The 19,157-nt window shown below is 36.5% G+C and overlaps 1 protein-coding gene across 4 annotated transcripts in view; it reads left to right on the top strand.

The window, feature by feature from the left end:
- LOC110111868 overlaps positions 1–14,955 on the top strand; it is a 47,518-nt gene extending 32,563 nt beyond the window's left edge. For 3 of the 4 annotated variants that reach the window (XM_028692644.1, XM_028692645.1, XM_028692643.1), the window contains 7 exons: positions 13,483–13,620; positions 13,719–13,970; positions 14,146–14,224; positions 14,306–14,394; positions 14,472–14,552; positions 14,709–14,783; positions 14,875–14,955. In XM_028692644.1, the coding sequence (XP_028548477.1) occupies positions 13,483–13,620; positions 13,719–13,970; positions 14,146–14,224; positions 14,306–14,394; positions 14,472–14,552; positions 14,709–14,783; positions 14,875–14,940 (780 nt within the window). In that variant the 3' untranslated portion in view covers positions 14,941–14,955. Of the gene's footprint in view, positions 1–13,482; positions 13,621–13,718; positions 13,971–14,140; positions 14,225–14,305; positions 14,395–14,471; positions 14,553–14,708; positions 14,784–14,874 lie in introns of those variants that run through there. The other variant, XR_003699886.1, reaches the window with a different exon arrangement.
- The last annotated feature ends 4,202 nt before the right edge of the window (positions 14,956–19,157 follow it).

Genomic DNA, 19,157 nt, shown 5'->3' with positions numbered 1-19,157 from the left:
ATACTTCAGAAGGCTTCCTGCTGTTTCTTATTAGAGATTTGGTCATGTTCTTGAGGATAAATGAAATGAATCTTTTCTCAATATTATTTTCTTAATGATGTTTATATCCTTAATCTCTTTTCTTCCATATGCATTTCCCATTCATCACCTCATCTTCAGAATAAACTTTTTGATTTTCTCCCTTCTCATAGGGATAAATTTTGCCAGCTTTATACTACAATTGAAGACCTCCAATTTACTCTCCAACTGCATTTCAGCTCTTCAAAGTACATTATCTTGCAACTGGAGGAATAGATCTTATGTAGTAATTAAAATTAGTAATTAACTTTAGTTATTTTAATATTGATTTATTTGATTGTTTTTACCCATTTTGGATAGTTTTTGGAGATGTTTGATTTCAATTTTATCTATAACTCTATTTCTTCAATAGGGGGAGTTATGCCATGTAGTGCTTCATTGAATTGAATAAGATGATTTGTGATCAGAATTTTGTTGTGGCATCCCTTTTAAAATTCTCTCTTTTTCAATCTTTCTCTTGTTGTTGCATTCCTTTAAGGAGTTCATTCATCTCTCTTCAATTCCCTTCTTCTCTGTCTCTAGTTCTCTACCTATACCATAGTCATCTAATATTTTCTATGCTACTCTGTATCACAATTTTCATCTTCTCATTATTCATGCGCCTTTCATTATGGTTAATTTATAGTACTCCATCTCTTACTCTATTTTCTTGTATTTATCCACTTCCTCTAAACGATTTATTAATACAACAACAACAACATAAAGCCTTTGTCCCACTACGTGGGGTCTGCTACATGAATCCTTTTTCGCCATTGTGTCCAGTTAAAAGTCAAATTCTCATTTAAATCTAATAAAGAAAGATCATTTCTAATATTTTCTAACAAAGTCTTTTTAGGTCGACCTCTAACTTTCTTAACATAAGTCAAATTTAATACCTCAACTTTCCTAACCGAGTCATCGGAAGACCTCCATTTAATGTGACCAAACCATCTAAGGTGACTCTCTTCTAATCTATCTTCGACTGGAGCTACTCCAACCTTTTCACGTATAATGCTAATTTCCGTATCCTATCTCTTAAGGGTCCAAGCCACTCATCCACCCTAAGCATCCTCATCTCTCGCAACAACTTAACTTAGTATTATGCTTCTCTTTTAATGGCCAAATATTTGGCACCATAAAGCATTGCAGGTATCACCACCATCTTTAAGAATTTCCCTTAAGTTTGAGGGGGACTTTTCTATCGCACAATAAGGCCCGATGCATTCCTCCACTTCAACCATCCAACTTGAATTCTGCTGATAATATCCCCATCAATTTCTCCATCACTCTGAATAATAGATCCAAGATATCTAAAACGTGTACTCTTATTAATGACTTGATCGCCCAAAATCACAATCACATCACTAGGTCTATTGCTACTAAAATTACACTCCATATATTCAGTTTTAGATCTAACTCAAGCAAAAATCTTTAGACTCTAAAAAGTTGATCTCTATAATTCGAGTTTACTTCAACTCCCTCTCTATCTTATCAACAAGAAGAATATCATCAGCTAAAAAAGCATACCATAAGGTACATCCTTTTGCAAATGTCTAGCGAGAACATCCATGACTTAAGCAAATAGATATGGGCTTAAGGCTGATCCTTGATGTAACCCAACCGAAATAGGGAAAGACTTGGTCAATCCACCTTGTGTTTGTACACAAGTAATAGCTCTTGTATACATATCTTTAATGATTTGAATATAAACATTATTAACTCCTTTCTTATCAAGAACTCTCCATAGCACTTCTCTTGGAACTTTATCATATGCTTTTTTCTAAATCAATAAATATCATATGTAGATCCTCCTTATTTCCTCTATATTTTTCCATCAAACCTCTTAATAAATGTATGGCTTCCATAGTCGACCTACCCGGCATGAATCCAAATTGATTTTGAGAAACATTAGTATCACGCCGCAACCTATGCTCTATAACTCGCTCCCATAATTTTAAAGTATGACACATTAACTTAATTCCTCTATAATTCACACACTCCTGTGCATCACCTTTATTCTTAAAAATATGAATTAACACACTCATTCTCCACTTATCTAGCATCTTTTTAGTCTTCAAAATAGTATTAAAAAGTTTAGTAAGCCAAGAAATTCCTTCATCTCCCAAGCATTTCCACATCTCTATTGGAATATCATCAGGTCCAACAGCTTTTCCACACTTCATTTTTTTAAAAGCCTCTCTAACTTCGGTTTTACTTATACGTCGATAAAAACAAAAATCTTTATTTTCATTTAGGGTGATAAAGTCACTAAAGTAAATCGTATTTTCACATTCTTCATTAAAAAGTTTAGCAAAATACATCATCCACCTTTGTTGAATATCATCTTCTAAGAAAAGTACTTTTTGATCTTCATCCTTAATACACTTCACTTGAACTAAATCCGTACTACTTCTATCTCTTTATTTGGCTAACTTATACATATATCTTTTTCCCTCAGTATTTAATGTATTATATAAATCATTAAAAGCTATGCCTTTTCATCGTAAATAGCTTTCTTAGATTCCTTACGAGCTTCTTTATAACTTTCCCAATTATCAGAATTTTTACATCTAAACTAATTTTTATAACAAATCTTCTTATTTTTATATTTTCTTGCACATTTGGATTCGACCACCAACTATTTTTACTACTAGGAGTTTTTCCCTTTGAAATTCCAAGCACATCTTTTGCAATATTCTTAATATCATAAGTCACTTTTTCTGAACGATTTATTAATCTAGAGCTTGAATTCTTGAACTAGATTTGATCAACTTATTTCCAAGGGAATATGCTTGTTGCTTGAAATCTTTATGCTTTGTTCATCATTCCATGTAAAGATATTATCATTTAAAAACTAGTTGATCTTAAACATTTGACATATTAGCACCCATTTTATTCAAATCAAGGCATGTAGCTCTCCGCACTGCTTCATGCTTTCACGCAAGGCACTTCCTTGGGTGCACTTGAGTATTGGTGCTTGCCTGGAAGGTATGTGGGTTCCATGACCTTGCTTAAACATGCTTGTGCTCATAGGCGAGTAGGCAATTACTTGACTCACCCTTATTAATACTATGAATTAATATCTGTTTGACTGTTCCATGGGAAATTTCCTCCATCTAATGTAATAGTGTGCATGGTGTAAATTTGAGTAGTTTTTTTAAGTGTTTCTGTTTGTGTTTATTATTCCTGGTCATCATTAAACCAATTGGAGTTTCATTAATGCTGCAAAATGATGCAGCAAGAGAAGGTTGATAAATTTAGTACTTTTTTATTGTCATATTGCAAAATATTCATCCCTATTTGTTGACCCCTATACCTCAAACCGCGCGAGAAAGGACCCAAACTGATGAATAAAGCGATATGCGCCTTGGCATCACACATCACTTGAAGGGTCAAATGACATCCAAATGTCAAACAGACAGTGGCATTGCGATCAGAACATCAAATTCTGCTAGGTCGAGGCCCCTCGCCGTCAAACCGGATGAGATCGGCCAAAAGATACGACCGACACCCAAAATTAAAACATGGCGCTGATCAAACGACGTCGGATCGACAAACGGATGGCACCGTTGCGTCCGGAATGTTGTCGCCATTAAGATTCTCATTTTATTTGATCAAATTGGATCATTTGAGATGATGTCACAAATTTCAAAGGCGTTCTAAATTTGATGCGAAGGCACGCATATTGCGGAAATTCGCCTCTACGGAGACGACATGACGTCCGATTTCCAAACGGATGGCACCGTTGCATCCGGAACATTGTCGACATTAAGAGTCTACATTTTATTTGATCAAATTGGATCATTTGAGATGGTGTCGCAAGTTTCAACCTTCGCGTATTGCGGAAAATTGCCTCTATGGTGACGACATGAAGTCCGATTGTCAAACGGATGGAGCCGTTGCGTCCGGAACGTTGGGCATTAAGAGTCTATGTTTTATTTGATCAAATTGGATCATTTGATATGGTGTCGTAAATTTCAAAGGGCGATCCAAATATGATGCAAAAGCATGTATTACAAAGGAAGTTAACCTCGTCGGTGATGAAATAACATCCGATCGCAAAATGGACAGCGCCATTATGTCCAGAACTTCGTCAACATTAAGAATATATATATATATATATATATATATATTTTAATAAATCTGGATCGTTCGAGGTGGTGGCGAATTTTGAGGTGATTCGAATATGACGCAAAAGCGTGCATTACAAGGGAAATGAGGCCTCGGCGATGCTCGGATGACGTTTGATCGCAAAATGGATTATGCCATTGTGACCGGGACATCGTCAATACCCTAAATACAATATCAATTTGTCCAATTATTTTTATCGGTGGAATCGACATGCAAAATAAGAGAAAACACAAATTAGAAAACACAAATTTTGAGGAAGTGTACGCAAATCGAGACAGTCTTGATCTTGACGTGCAGTCGTCATTTCAAATGGATAAATGGGGATGACAGGGCATAGATTTTTTATTTTAATTTTAATGAAATTAAATAAAACGAAATCAGAAAGTGAAATGAGATTTCAAATCTCATTAATTTGTATTACCTCGTATCAATCCAACTTCTGTTAAGTCCCGTCAATCCATCTCCTCTATTACAGCTGGCCTCAACTCTTGCCCCATCACTAAATCAAAACAAAAGTGACGCTGCTTCATTCCAACTCCAGAGGAACAAACGCCTTAAGCAGCTCTTCATGTCCAAGCCGCAAATCCATTGCTCCCTTCCATCTCTCTCCAATCCGCAATCAGCAGTCAGCAGATCGTCCATCCTCGAGCTCCTTCACGTAAAGATCGGTTGCAGTTCTTCTGTCTCCTTCAGCCTAGCCAAACTCCAGCTCTTGAAGAAGCCTCCAACCAGACCTTTTTTCCACCTACAGATCCCCACCCATTTACTTCACGCCAAGCTCAAAAGCCAACTTCCCCTCAGCCGCTACAGCCACTTCTTCATTTCCATTCAATGTTACCAGCCACATGTCTCTAGTGGATTCAACCTCAAGTTCACAACTTGTATTACCTCACTCCCCGCAGCTTCTTCCCACACTCAAATCCTTACAGTCTTTCCCTCCCTCCTTAAAAAGCTTACATTTATGGGTAATAATGAGGTGGTTTCATTTCCAAATGAGGCGGAGTAGTGGTTTCTGGAAGTTGGGTCTTCTCTTTATGAGCTGCTTTTTATGTTCTCAAATCCTTAGTCTTTTCCCCCAACCAAACGCATGATGTCCGATCTACCGCCGAACCCGCTCTCATACTTACCAAATTCCTTCACTCAATGCCAACACCTTTAACCCGTTTAAAATTCCTGCCGCAAGCCCATGCGACTTCTAATTTCCAACTAAAGCAGCCACCTTTGAGTTGGCGAAGAAATCCAAAAGCAAGGAATTGAAATGCTTGAAGAGTTCTTGAAGGAGGACGAAGCAACAAAAATTAAGAGTCCACCGAAGAAGCTAATCTTGGAACCGGCAATGTCTGAAGGTGGTAACTTGGAGCTTGCTTTACTTGAAAGCATGAATGAATGGAGTATCAAATGTCAAGGAGAAAGGAGTGACTACTTCGGATCCAAGAGCAAATGATTTTGATCTTATGTACCATCAAGTTAAGGCTTTGAAAGAAGGAAAAGATGTGGAGAAATATATATATATATATATATATATATATATATACATATTAGTCAGCTGCTTGATCCTCTCGTGCTTATTAACCCACCAAAGATTTTTGTTATTGAGGGTTTGCATCCAATGTATGATGCTCATGTGAGAGATTTGCTGGATTTCAGTATTAACGTGACATAAGCAATAAGGGTAAATCTGTATGAAATATTCAAAGGCATGATAGACAGTGGACATTGCCTTGAAACCATTAAAGCAAGCATTGAAGCACCGAAACCAGACTTTGATGCTTATATTGTTGTTGGATCCAAGTTGATAAGAAGAGTTGCATTGATGATATTTATGAAGATTGTGAACATGAAGATAGCATGATTTGACAATCCTGTGAACTCCAATGAAGAAGTTGGTTCCTCGCCATTAACAGATGCAGCCGTAATTACTAATCTTATTGGTGATACGCTTACATTGATTTTTTTTAGAGCATTACAACCTTCACTGTTGGTTTGCTAATTGCTTTCGTTGTCATTGTTGCTAATGTATGTATGAAGTATGTAAAAAAAAAAAAAAGAAAAGAAGAGAAAAAAAGAGAGAAAAAGAGAAGAAAGCTTGAAAAAAAAAAAAAAAAAGAATTTTGCAAATTTTAGAGAACTCGTTTCGATGCATGCGGCGTGACAAAACGACCACATATACACGCTTTTCTTAGCGAGGTGGGAGGAAGTGCGTCGCGACGCTTGCGACGAAGCGAGCAATCACCCAAAATCTCTTATTCGGAGTTCGTGGCGCACCGGAAAATTGCCTATACACGCTTTTCTTAGCGTGGTGGGATGGGAACCCGGTGCGACGCGTACGACGAAGTAGGGATACCCATAAGTACCCGCTTGAGGGGAAACGACTGCTTTTCTTTTGCAACAGGTACCGAGGACCCATACACGCTTTTCTTAGCGTGGTGGGGAGGGGGGGACGAAAATAAATCCAGCCGCGGTGTCCTCGTCCGAGGACATCTGCCATACACACTTTTCTTAGCGTGGTGGGAAAGACCCAGTTTCCTGTAGTTTTTCCCCTAAACGGGTTTGATGTCGGGAGGTTGCCGAATTTTAAACTGAAAATTCAAGGACTTGGACATAAAAATTTGGAGCTTAATCTGGACATAACTTGAGCATAAAATCAAATTTAAATCAAGTTTAATCAAATGAAATTGAAGTGAATCATGACTTGAACAATTTGGACATAAAGTTGCACTTGCAAGGACAACAGGAGACTCGACGAACAGAAGAGGCTTATATTGGGCATGAACTCTATTTGAACACATGGAGACTTTCTTTGGACTTGAACTCGATTGGAGCATAACATAAACTTGAGCCTAATTGAATTTGTAACGATTTGAATCAAACTTGAATATTGAAGCAAGGCTCCAAAGTTTTGAACTTGGACTTGAGTTTGATATTGACATTAAATGAGCTAAATGAGAACATTGAACTCAAAACTTGAATTCAAATGAGCATTGAATAAATGATTTTAAATCCAATTTGGATTAAAGCTCAATGTTTAAAGTAAAAATCATGAATTATATGAATGATAAAATCAAAGATTCATGCATGAATTGATCATATGCTCCAATATGAGATTTTTTTTGGACAATAAAAAATTTTACAATTGTCATCTCAATTGAAATGGAGATATCAATGAGCACATAAAAAGATAATTGTAAGAAGATGTGGCTTGGTTACAAAGCCATCAATATGAGAACTACAAGATATCATGTTATGACATGGAGTATTACTTGAGTTTGAACATAAATAAAGTAACCAGTAAAAAATTTGATTTGAAAAATGACATTAAGATTCTAATGGAATGTTAAAGAATTATCATTTCAATTTGAATGTAATTGCTAATTAAGAAATTTGGGTCATTCAAATCTTATGCAAGCAAGCAAGTGGAATAAAAGCTCTCAATGAACATGCTAATTTACCAGTTACCATGTACAAGAAATGCAATATACTTGCAAGTGATGATGGAAGAATTGTAAATGAACACAAGCAAAGTGATGCAAGAAGATTCATAACGTGCACACAACTTCATTCACAAATAAAGTGACATTCAATTAGTGTGATGGATATCTTGCAAATATTGATAAGAAGACCCTGACGGGCTTTATGATCACCGCCAACAACACGTATTGAGTGCATTTACAAGTTCCCTATGACTGAGGACAATTATCTTGCAAGCATACACATTGGTCCTTATGAATGCCGAAAGACGGGCGAGCAAAATGTGAAGGTCCACCAATTAGATACATCAATCTCCTACAAGTAAAAGTGGAGAATAAGCTTCATCCTGCAAGCTACAATTTATTTCTGAGGATGATAAAAGATCTGCAATACACAAGTTTTCTACAAAGACAGATGTATGTGCCACATGCCAGTTATGGGTAGATGCAGAAAGACTTCAGTAAATGTAGTATCCTTAAGTCAATTTCAGTCTATGAAGGAATACATCTACTTGCCCACTTGTAACAATGACGGATGTACTACATGAGCCAAATATCACAACAAATTACATAAATAATATCAACGATTAAAAAGGCGGAAGAGGCGTACGCACTAAGGCGCGACTTAAGGCGAGGCGAAGCATTTGCGCGTTGAGGCTTACGCCTCTTTGGATTCGGCAGAGCGTGCGCTTATTTCGTACGAGGTGTACGCTTCGGTTCGTAATGCCTCGAAGCGAAACGAGGCACCGCTTCGATTTGTAAGTATATAGACCGAGCGGTGAGAGTCGTATAAGAGTCGAGTATTAGGGTAAGATACCTACTTCTGCTTCGGGTGAGAACTGAAAGGCGAACTCCGCCAACTTGGACGACCATAGTTCGGTCGAGTTCGAACATAGATGGAGGCGATCGAAGGTAACGATTTATTTCTTCTTCTTCTCTTGCTTCCCGTAATCTTCCCGTCATTTGCTTCATGTCTTGCTTCTTCTTCTCCAGCTTCTTGTAATCGAAGGTTCTTTTTTCACGGCTAGGTAACGATCTTTCTTCCCGTTATTTGCTTCATGTCTCGCTTCATCAAATTGTATATGCTCGGCACCGCTCAGAACATGCTCGGCATAGCTCAGTACATGCTCGGTACTGCTCAGTATATGCTCGGTACTTAGCGGTACACGACCTGACTGATCAGGTCGAATCCCATCAGGGGGCAGCGCCCCCTTGGACCCCCGGCAGACTGGTATATTTTTGTATTCATGTTGTTTTATTATTGGCATTTGGTAGTACAAATAATTGTTAAAATATATCCTATTGTTAGCATGACTAGGGATTCCATTTAATGTTGTTAGGAGTCCGTCGTGGATCAATATGTTACGATCTGTTGGAAGCTATGGAAGAGGATTACAACTTCCAAGCATGTATGAGCTGAGGACTTGGATGCTGAATGAGGAGATTAAGACAACTTCAAAAATGGTGGATGATGTTAAGAAGACTTGGATTGAGACAGGAGTGACAATAATGTCAAATGGTTGGTCAGATATTCGACATAGAAGTATTATTAATTTCTTTGTCAATAATCTATATGGAACAGTTTTTCTCAAATCAGTAGATGCTTCAAGCTTTGTAAAGGATGCACAATTATTGTTTGAAATGTTGGATAAAGTTGTGGAGGAAGTGGGAGATGCCTTAGTAGTACAAGTTGTTACTGATAATGCAAGTGCATACAAAGCTGCAGGAAGAATGTTAATGGAGAAGAGGCCTCACCTTTACTGGACTTCTTGTGCTGTACATTGTATTGACTTGATGCTTGAGAGGTTGGGACAGTTGCCTCAACATAAATCAACCATATTAAAAGCCAAATTCGTTAGTAAGTTTATATACAATCATTCTTGGGTACTCAGCTTGATGAGAAAATTCACTGACAAGGAAATTATTAGACCTGCTATTACAAGATTTGCTACTGCATATTTAACATTGCAGAGATTCAAGGAGTTAAGACAATCTTTGGAAGCAATGTTTGCTTCTGAAGAGTGGGATAAAAGTTCATGGGCCAAAAAACAAGAAGGAAAGCAAGTTAAAAAGATTGTTATGAAAGATGATTCGTTTTGGCGCAGTACAAATTATGCTTTGAAGACAACATGACCATTAGTAAAGGTGCTTAGAATGGTTGATGGTGAGAGGGCCCCAGCTATGAGATTTATTTATGAAGCAATGAATAGGGCTAAAGAAGACTTTGCAAAAAAATTGAGAGGTCAAGAAAGTGTTTACAAAGAAATATGGGATATTATAGATGAAAAGTGGGATCGACAATTACACCCTGCTGCGTACTATTTAAATCCCCAATTTCGTTATGATAAGGATTTTCATGTTGACAAAGAGGTGAAAATTGATTTGTATGCATGTATGGACAAACTCATTTCTGAAGAAGACTACCTCAAAGTGAATGATCAACTTGAGGATTTTCATTTGAAGAAGAGAATGTTTGGATTTAGAGCAGCACAAGCATGCTACAAAACATGATCTCCTGGTATGTTTGTAGTTTGTGTATTTATAATTTTAATGTTAATATTTATGTTCAAGTCTTCAACTTCAACCAATATACATAAAAAACTATGTTTGACTTCATGTTGAATGTTGGTGGGCTCAGTTTGGAGATGATGTTCATGAATTGAAAGCTTTTGCAGTTAAAGTTCTTAGCCTAACATGTTCGACTTCTGCATGTGAGCGTAATTGGAGTATCTTCAATCAAATTCATACAAAGAGAAGAAATCGATTGGTGACAGATCGAATGAACAAACTAGTTTATGTTACGTTTAACAAAAAACTGAAAGATAGATATCTCAAATTGCAAAATTAAGGAAATATTGAGAATGAAATTGACCATTTGCTTGTTGATGGTTTATTCCTAAGAATGCTGATATATCTGAAGTTGAAGCAGAAGGAAAAAGCCATGACAATGAAGAAGATAATGAAGCAACTACTCAAATATATAAAAGAAAGAAACAAAGTGAGATTGGAGCTTAAAAAAATTTAAAGGTATTTTTAATTATAATGAATTATTTTGTATGTTACTATTATTTCATTTTAAATCTAAACTACCTGCGTAAATCATGCAAATAATGCACGATAGTCTACCTGTATAAAGCAACAAACAAGTTAATTCAGACTATCGTTCAGATTTATCTGTCGTCCACTAACGCCTCGACAGATACAAGCTATCACGAGCTTCTGTTGGAGCCCGCTATAAATATCACATATCATCTACGAACAATATGCAAGATGACTACAACAATTCCAAGTATCTATGGGCCACTGTAGAAGACTCGTAGTACACCCAATCTATTATCCACGAGCAAGATACAAAGTAACTATATCAAGTGCAAGTGCTTATGAGTTACAGTGAGAAATTCATCGTGCATACAACAAGCTATCCACGAGCATCTACAAGTACAAGGCAGGAGATTCGTTAGTGCACTACAATCTACCTACGTGAATCATGCAAATAGTGCATGACAGTCTACCTGTATAAAGCAACAAACAAGTTAATTCAGAAGCTGTTACGCCACTTTGTCGGATCCGCAACATTCATACAAGTGGACATAAGACATTTTTAAATACTTTTAAAGTACCCTCGCATGTGCACCGTAGCTTGTATACACATAGGTACACAAAGGGGTATGTCAAATCAATGAAATTCTAAAACACCCGCATGGGCCCCGACGAGCGTGTTATTGGTACACACGTGAGGCCTAGGGATGCTGCGCGGGTCAATAAATCTGTACCCGATCCTCCTAGGCAGATAAATAGGAGTCGTCAAGGTTCAACAAATAATTACAAAAATGCCCCCAAACACCCGCATGGGCCCCGGTGAGCATGTCGTGGGAACACATGTGACTTCTAGGGATGCTGCGCGGGTCAACAAGTGAATTTAGGATCGAACCTGATCCTTCTATACGGAGCAATAGGAGTTGACAGGGTTCGAACTATCAAATAAATATACTGTTGTGATGACCACTATATTTTTTTTATATATTCATATTAAGCCTTCAAGGCTTATAATAAAAAAAATTCACAAATAAAGGCATAAAGCCTACAAATTCCGATCCTCTGCCAATAATTCGACAGAGTTGACAAGATTCAATTAATAAAAGAGAAATGACTCTGAACACCCCGATGATGGCCATGTTGAATGTTTATCTCAACCGGGGGGGTTTACAAATACTTTCAAATGTCTCCCAAAAGTCCACTTAATCCAAAGCTCCACCCAAATACTCCAAAAATCCAAAACCTCAAAATCCCAAAGATATTTAAAATTGAAATCCAATCATTAAATGCTTAAAACAAAATCCATCCACCCTCCGCAATAGTTTGCTGAGGTCGACAAATTAAAATATAACTCCATCTCACAAAGAGCTAAATGCCTAGTCGAAAATATTACTAGGGTTTATTCTCAAATAATCTCCTACCAGTAAGGACGTGGTACGTGTCTTCTAACCGGCGATTTTGCCGCCAAATGGCACCGCAGGATAAACAGTTATGATCCGAGGCCCTCTGAACCGAGTGGTTTTGCCGCCAAATGGCACCACAAAATACCGGTTATGGCCAGCGCCAATACGTTCCTTTTTGGCATCAAATCCTTGAGATATGAATCAATAGGATATGATCGATAGGGCACAAAGCTCTCTGTTAGCTAAGGTGGATTCAAATTTGTCCCCTTAGGTAAATATCCAACCGAGATCTACATGGTACCCTTGGACGAAGCAACCCATGGCTGTCGACAAGGATCCTTCTGTCAGGTTGGGTCGACTACCTCCTCTGACTAAGTAGACCAGGGACCACGATGGCCCGGGACGACGGAACCATGGGATCTTGATCAGGTCCATCATCCATTCCCCCACCATCCGCTTTAAGTGAAAGGTGGTGAAATTTCCCATTTTAAATATCAAACCTTTCCAAATACCCAAATTCAAATCCAAATTTTTCAATATCCCAAATCAATGCTGCTACTATATGCCAGATGCACGTATCTCTATACGAATCTGAATGACGACTAGCCTTAATCGAAAGTTCTCTCTCGTGATTGAGAGGGGTAATTAACTTTAGGGGCTTGCGCCTATAGGAAACCAGAACTCAGATCATAAAGTCCTCGCAAAATGAGGGCGAAATCTCTGGGTAGTGTCTTATCTACAAACCCATCTGCCTTCCAAAATTTATCCCGGAACTTATTCCGTTAAAACTCCCTCGCCAAAAGCAAAAGCAAAACATCAATGCGGCAGGGAGGCCGGGGCTGAATTTTCGGAGCCCACACTATCTTTCCGTTTACTACCTCTTCGTTGTACTTTTAAGCTGGAGAAGGCTGACATATTTAATGCTTGTTAAGTTCTTCCTTGCCCTCCTTCATGCCTTTAAGCTGGAACTTCTTTATTCCAGCAATATGTATATTTTCTCTTTTTCTTCCTCCTTTATACTTCTAAGATTTAGAAGGTTTAGATAGTAATTCTGATTTATAATTATTTTATTAGCAAAATATTTCTGCCTTCTCTTTTTCTCTGTCTGTGTACTGCATGTAAAAAAACTTGTTTTATGGTTAAAGCATGGAGTTCAATTTTCTTCTTGGCATGCCAGTGACAAAATTTTCTTCTTCTTCTAGTTGTGTATTCTGGTTTAATGAAGACTTGAGTTGGCATCTTCTCTTTTCGTCATTTCCGCAAAACAATATATAAGCAACTGACTACTTTAGCACCTGTCCAACCACTAGCATTGTTTATTTGTGAATGTGCATCTGCCCGGACTAATTCACTGTAAATCCCTGGAATATGAATTTCTTCTTTCTCAGGTTCAGCCAAGAAGATCACGCAATCAATCAATTTTTATTCAGGCTGGTTCATGTTCCATAGCATTTCGCCCTGATGCTGCTATCTTACTGTTAAGAAGAGCATTCAAGGATACAGATCTTGGAATTGTTTGCCGAACAGTATGTTTTTCTGTTCTTTAACGATTGTGTTGTGTTGTTTTTATTAATTCATGATTAGTTATTTTTTCTATTATTATTATTTTTGACTTTCTGTGTAGGCTGCAAGAGCTCTGCAAAAGATTGTTGGTCTGATTATACCCCTAGGGCAACCTACACCGATCAGTGACTCTTCCATTTCTGATGAAACCGCTTTAATGCTAAATCCTGCACATACTGCTGATTATTCGAACTTGTTTGGAGAAGAATTTAAAGTACCTAATGAGAGTTGGAATGTTGATCTTGTGAATGTGCTGGATATTGCTTTAGTTGAAGAAGGCATTCTCCATGTTCTCTATGCTTGTGCATCACATGTAAGTGCTGACCTGTTGTTGCGTTTGTTGTTGCCAAAAGGAAAAGGATCCGAATGTAGCACTCTTGCTATGTGATAAGTTCTATGATGTATATATTTTTGCACCGTTTATTTTAATTTTATTTTTCCACTCTTCTAATTCCCTTATTTATCGTGGTGCTCTGAAAATAGTACAGCCTCCGCTCTGCTGCAAGTTGGCTGAGAGTAACATTGAGTTTTGGTCGATTTTGCCACTTATACAAGCTTTGCTCCCAGGTTTCACATCACATACGTTATGCATAAACAAGAGCTTTTTCTTAAAGCAACATAGATTTAACTCTTCATTTTAATTGGTAGCCCTGCGCCCTCCTGCAAGTAGTCTAGAACGAATGGATGAGTCCTTTGGGCAGTGGAAGCATGCTTCTGTTGAGCAAGCTCTTTCACAGGTTTTACTATTTATTTATTATTTAGCTCATATTGTCCGTATGTATGCAACATATTTATGGTCTAACTGTTACTGCAGATTGTGCTAATGTCGTCATCAACATACCTTCCTCTCCTTCATGTTTGTGCGGGATATTTGTCCTCCTATTGTTCATCACATGTTCGTTACTTTCCTGCCTCTTTTTTTCTTCTCTTGTTTATTGTTTAAACATGCATAAATTTTGTCAGGTTCTATTTATGAGCTGCTAGGAACTATTTAAATAGGTTTAAACATGCATTCTAATGTTATGATTTATAAATTTTCGATTGTTATCAGGCAAAGACAGCTTGTGTGCTTATTGATCTCTGTGCTGGGTTGTTCTCACCATGGATATCAACAATTACAGCAAAGGTACTCTATTATCATTCCCCTCTTGCCTCAACCTTCTTCAATCAGTCATAAAAGTCTTTTGTCTTCAATAATTGTTGAAAATTTTATTTAGGTGGATTTGGCAATTGAGCTTATGGAGGGCCTCTTGGGTATAATCCAGGTGTTCCATTTTTATTAATTTTCTTATCGCTAGTCTAATTTATCAGTTTCCTTTAAGAATTTTATATTATTCTACAACATACAAAGCTGTTCCCTTTTTTTGCGTATACTTTCCGTACACTCAGCTCAATATTTATACCAATCAATTGAGGAAGCTGTTAATAATCATCTAGCAGATGTTTTAGCTGACCATGTGTGTCTGTTCTTGCATCTGTCCTTATTAAATTGTGTTAAGATTATTGATGACTTTTTTTCAGGAGCTACTCGGTAGAAAAGCTGGGATTTAAATTGCTTTGTCTTTCAAATAGCCCAAGCTTCCTTGGTTAGAAGTAGATCTAGTGGGGTTTGGTAAGGATAGAATTATTTCACAAATTGCTTAAAAATTACCACTGTATCAAAAGAGTTAGCTGGCCCATGAGCCTATCAGCTTGGCTCTTTCAATGTTTTGATGGGCCCACATAAATGGCGGGCCGGAAAGAGTTGTTCAAGATTGCTTAAGTGCTGGCATAGTCTATTTAAAATGGCAAATACCATCCAAAGGTCCATCTTGCCACCTCGTGGCCATGCATTTCTGCCTTTTATCACAAGCATCTCCTAACCAATCATTAGCAACTATCAGGGCTGAAAATGAACTGAGCTCAAGCTCATTTTCCAAAATATTGTTCAAGCTTGATTTGAGTATTTATGATAGTATTGAAGTTCGATTCATTTAAACTTATGGTTGTTTGAGCATAAATTGACATGGGATCAAAGTTTCATTATTGAATAACTTTTATGGTCTAATTAATGAGACATGCTGTGGAGCTATTTGTTAGCTAACCAAACAATAGAGCCTATTAATAAGCAATGTTTTGGGTAGCTTGATAGCTAACCGAACAAGCTTTATCAAGCCTATTAATGTACATGTTATCAAGCTTAAAATGAGAATTTTGTTGAATGAGCTTCTAAATAAACAAACATTTTAATGAGCATAAAAAGATATTTCTATTCATGAACAAAAACAATCTAATAGAAGAAAAAATAAGACTTGTCCATAATCACATATTAATAAACTTATAATCTAGTCTTAAACACCCATATTATCACTTTTTACACGAGTGTATTATTAAGTTTTAATCAATCTTCTTAACAAGATTGCTTGCATGCTTTAAATTAAATTATTCGTGACGATAAATGAATCGAGCAGCAAGCTGTTCATGCTTATTCATTTGTCAATTAAGTATTTATAAAAATGTTAAATTTTGTTCGATTATAATTAACGATTATGAAGGAGCTCTAATTGAGACAAGCTACAAGTAGTTTGTCGAGTGCATTATTTATTTACATCCTTGGTCAACTATTAAGCAGCCACCGATGAGGGATTAAATGGGGCATTAGCAATCGCTAGCCTTGTTTGGGTAATATCCAGTGGTAACCATCTAGTTATTAGTGACTGATTAGCATGAGTTGCCGATGTTTCAACTAGTGTTTGGCAAATTTAATTTTGTTTATGTCAAACCCTATTTGGCTTTTATTTTATATTTGTTTGTCATTGAACCACATCTCATTGCTTTAGAACTCTGTCCATTTTGCTTGCTTAATCAGATAAAGTATGGTAAACAAAACACAAAACCATTGCTACTAATTCTATGTTCATGTAATGTTGACATTTATTCTCAACAATAAAAGGTAGGATTTATTGTTAATTAGTCAGTAATTAGTGAACTCTTGTAGGTCTCTAGATGATTATCTCTAGCTCTGATAGCTGTCAGTAGCCTTGGATAGTTCATTTGGGAATTTAAAATAGACTTAACAAACTTAAGTCATTCATAGATTATCTTTGATCATTTGTTGACAAACTCCACCAATTGGGTAACATTCAATGGTTCACCTCTGGCGGCCATCCAAGCAATGATTATCACTTTTACTGGCCCTAATAATGGGACCCTCTGTCTTTATTTGTTGAATAAATGAAAAAAGGGTTTTATATGAGATATTAAATGATCATTATTTGTAGCCCATTAATAGGCCATTACTAGTATGAGTGGGTGTGCGAATTTAACATGAAGCTTGTAGATCAGGCTGACCTCAGTATGTGCTTCTGTTAATTCAATATATCGAGACGGCTATTTTAACTCAATTTTGATCCGATATAATTTGATTTAATTAAGTTTATTCAATTAATTTCAATACAACTCAATCATTGGCTCGTCTAGTTCAAATTGATTGGCTCGTCTAGTTCAAATTGATTAAATTGAATCAGTCGATTCAATTTAATGAATATATTCCATTCGATTCACTTTCTTTCATTTATTTGAATCAAATTGAGTTGGATTGCATCAAACTAACTCAATTAGGTCAATTCGGCACAAATTGACACGATTCCGGCCAAATTAAACCAAATAAAATCAAATTGAGTCAAATATCATTAAATTAAACTAAATCGGATTTAATCGAGCTGAGTCGATAGAGTTAAATTAAGTTGTATCAACTCAAATCAAGTCAAATCGACCCAAAATCAAGTCAAAGTTGGTATTCTAGATTCCCTTTCAATGTTGGACAGGGCTAAGGCTTGGATTGCTACAGTAACCTTCGATCTTCAAGAACACTTGGCATGATGTCCCCCTGTCTTAGCTGAAATAATCAGAAAAGAGAATCGAGCTGTCAAATCTAGAATACCAACTTTGACGAGATGTTGGTGAAGGCAACATTCAAGAGCATCCAGAACAATGAAATACTCCCATCTTTGTTTCACTTTCCTTTGTTTGTACTAGACCGTGGAAAAATCACCGGACTAGTCCTAGTGAGGTACCTTCTTGAGCTTAGCAAAATCTAAGTTTATGGGCCACTAGTTCTGTAAGTATGATGTTCTAAACGTTATGTCCATGTATTAATCTTTCGCACTCTCCAACTTGAAAAACCTTCGCCCTCTTCACCAATTCGCGGAAATCAAGTGATTTCCAATGGGTTCTCATGTGAGAATTCAAGGAGGATGACAAAGAGCGTGGATCATTGAACTGCATTCATATTGCATTTCAATTCTCTACCTTTGATGAGCCCTATGCTTTTTGTAGCCATTCGATCCAAGTCCAATGACTACGCACTTGACCAAATCAATTTTCATGATGTTTTGGACTTATTTTATAGCAAAATTAATCTAAAAAAAAATGTGCAAGGCCTCATCTTTTAGTTCTCTTACATTTTTGAAATTTCGGAAGTCATCTTGAACAATTATGAAACCAATTTGAGGTATTTTATGGGTCCTTAAAGGCCCATAAATCAAATTCCATCATGTTATAGAACTATTTAAGTGAGATAATAAATATCCTATACCTATAAAAACTTCTTAAAAATCTGTATCTACCTTTTCATGTGCTTCCCGAGTCTTGATTATGACAAAATAAATTTAAAACCCTCTCCTAAAGCCATAGGATTGACCATTCCGATTTAATGAATTCAAAATTTTCTAAAAACTAGGAATCATCTTTAGGAGTCCTCTTTTCTCATGTATGGTACTTTGAAGCTCTCTAAAGCTTAAGTACCTTATTGCATGACCTCAGTATCCCTTGGGAGCTAGACATCCTTAGACAAACTTTAGGGTCATCTTGGCTCAAGTTGAACCAAATTCAACTTAAATTATCCTATCTTGCTCCCCTTTGTTTTGTGTAATTTTAGACTTTTATAAAGATTTTTCAAATAACCTCTAAAGAATTCAAGAGAGCATTAGGTAATTGTAGTTATCAAATAATAAACTCTATGTTTGTTTATTGTCAAAAATTTTTTATGACTTCTACTATAATTGTAGTTATCTAACTTAAAAGTTTTAAAATAACCAATTCATCTTCACCTCTCTTAGTTATGCCAAATCACTTTTATTTGGTATCACAAAGGGGTTCTTATTTGTTTGCTTTCAACACTTTAAGTAGATTATTTCTTTATTAGATTTAAACGAGAATTTGACTTTTAAAAGGAAACAATAGAGAAAAAGAATTCATGCAGTCAACCCCACGTAGTGGGACAAAGGCTTGATATTGTTCTTGTTGTTGTGTTGGAAATCAGAACACGTCAAAATGGTATTCTATTACCCGTCTACCTTTTTTCGACAATATTTTATTTGATTTTTAGAAAATTCGTATCTAGTTGGATATTCACTGTCACATAGGATAATAAATGACATCAAAGTTGAAATATCATTCATTGATTAAAACTAACAAAATAAAGAATACGCACAATTAAATGCAAAATGTTTGAACGATT

Source organism: Dendrobium catenatum, unplaced genomic scaffold (genome assembly GCF_001605985.2).
Source record: "Dendrobium catenatum unplaced genomic scaffold, ASM160598v2 original_scaffold_247325, whole genome shotgun sequence".
Classification (NCBI taxonomy): Eukaryota; Viridiplantae; Streptophyta; class Magnoliopsida; order Asparagales; family Orchidaceae; genus Dendrobium; species Dendrobium catenatum.
This window is presented reverse-complemented; position numbering and strand designations above follow the sequence as displayed.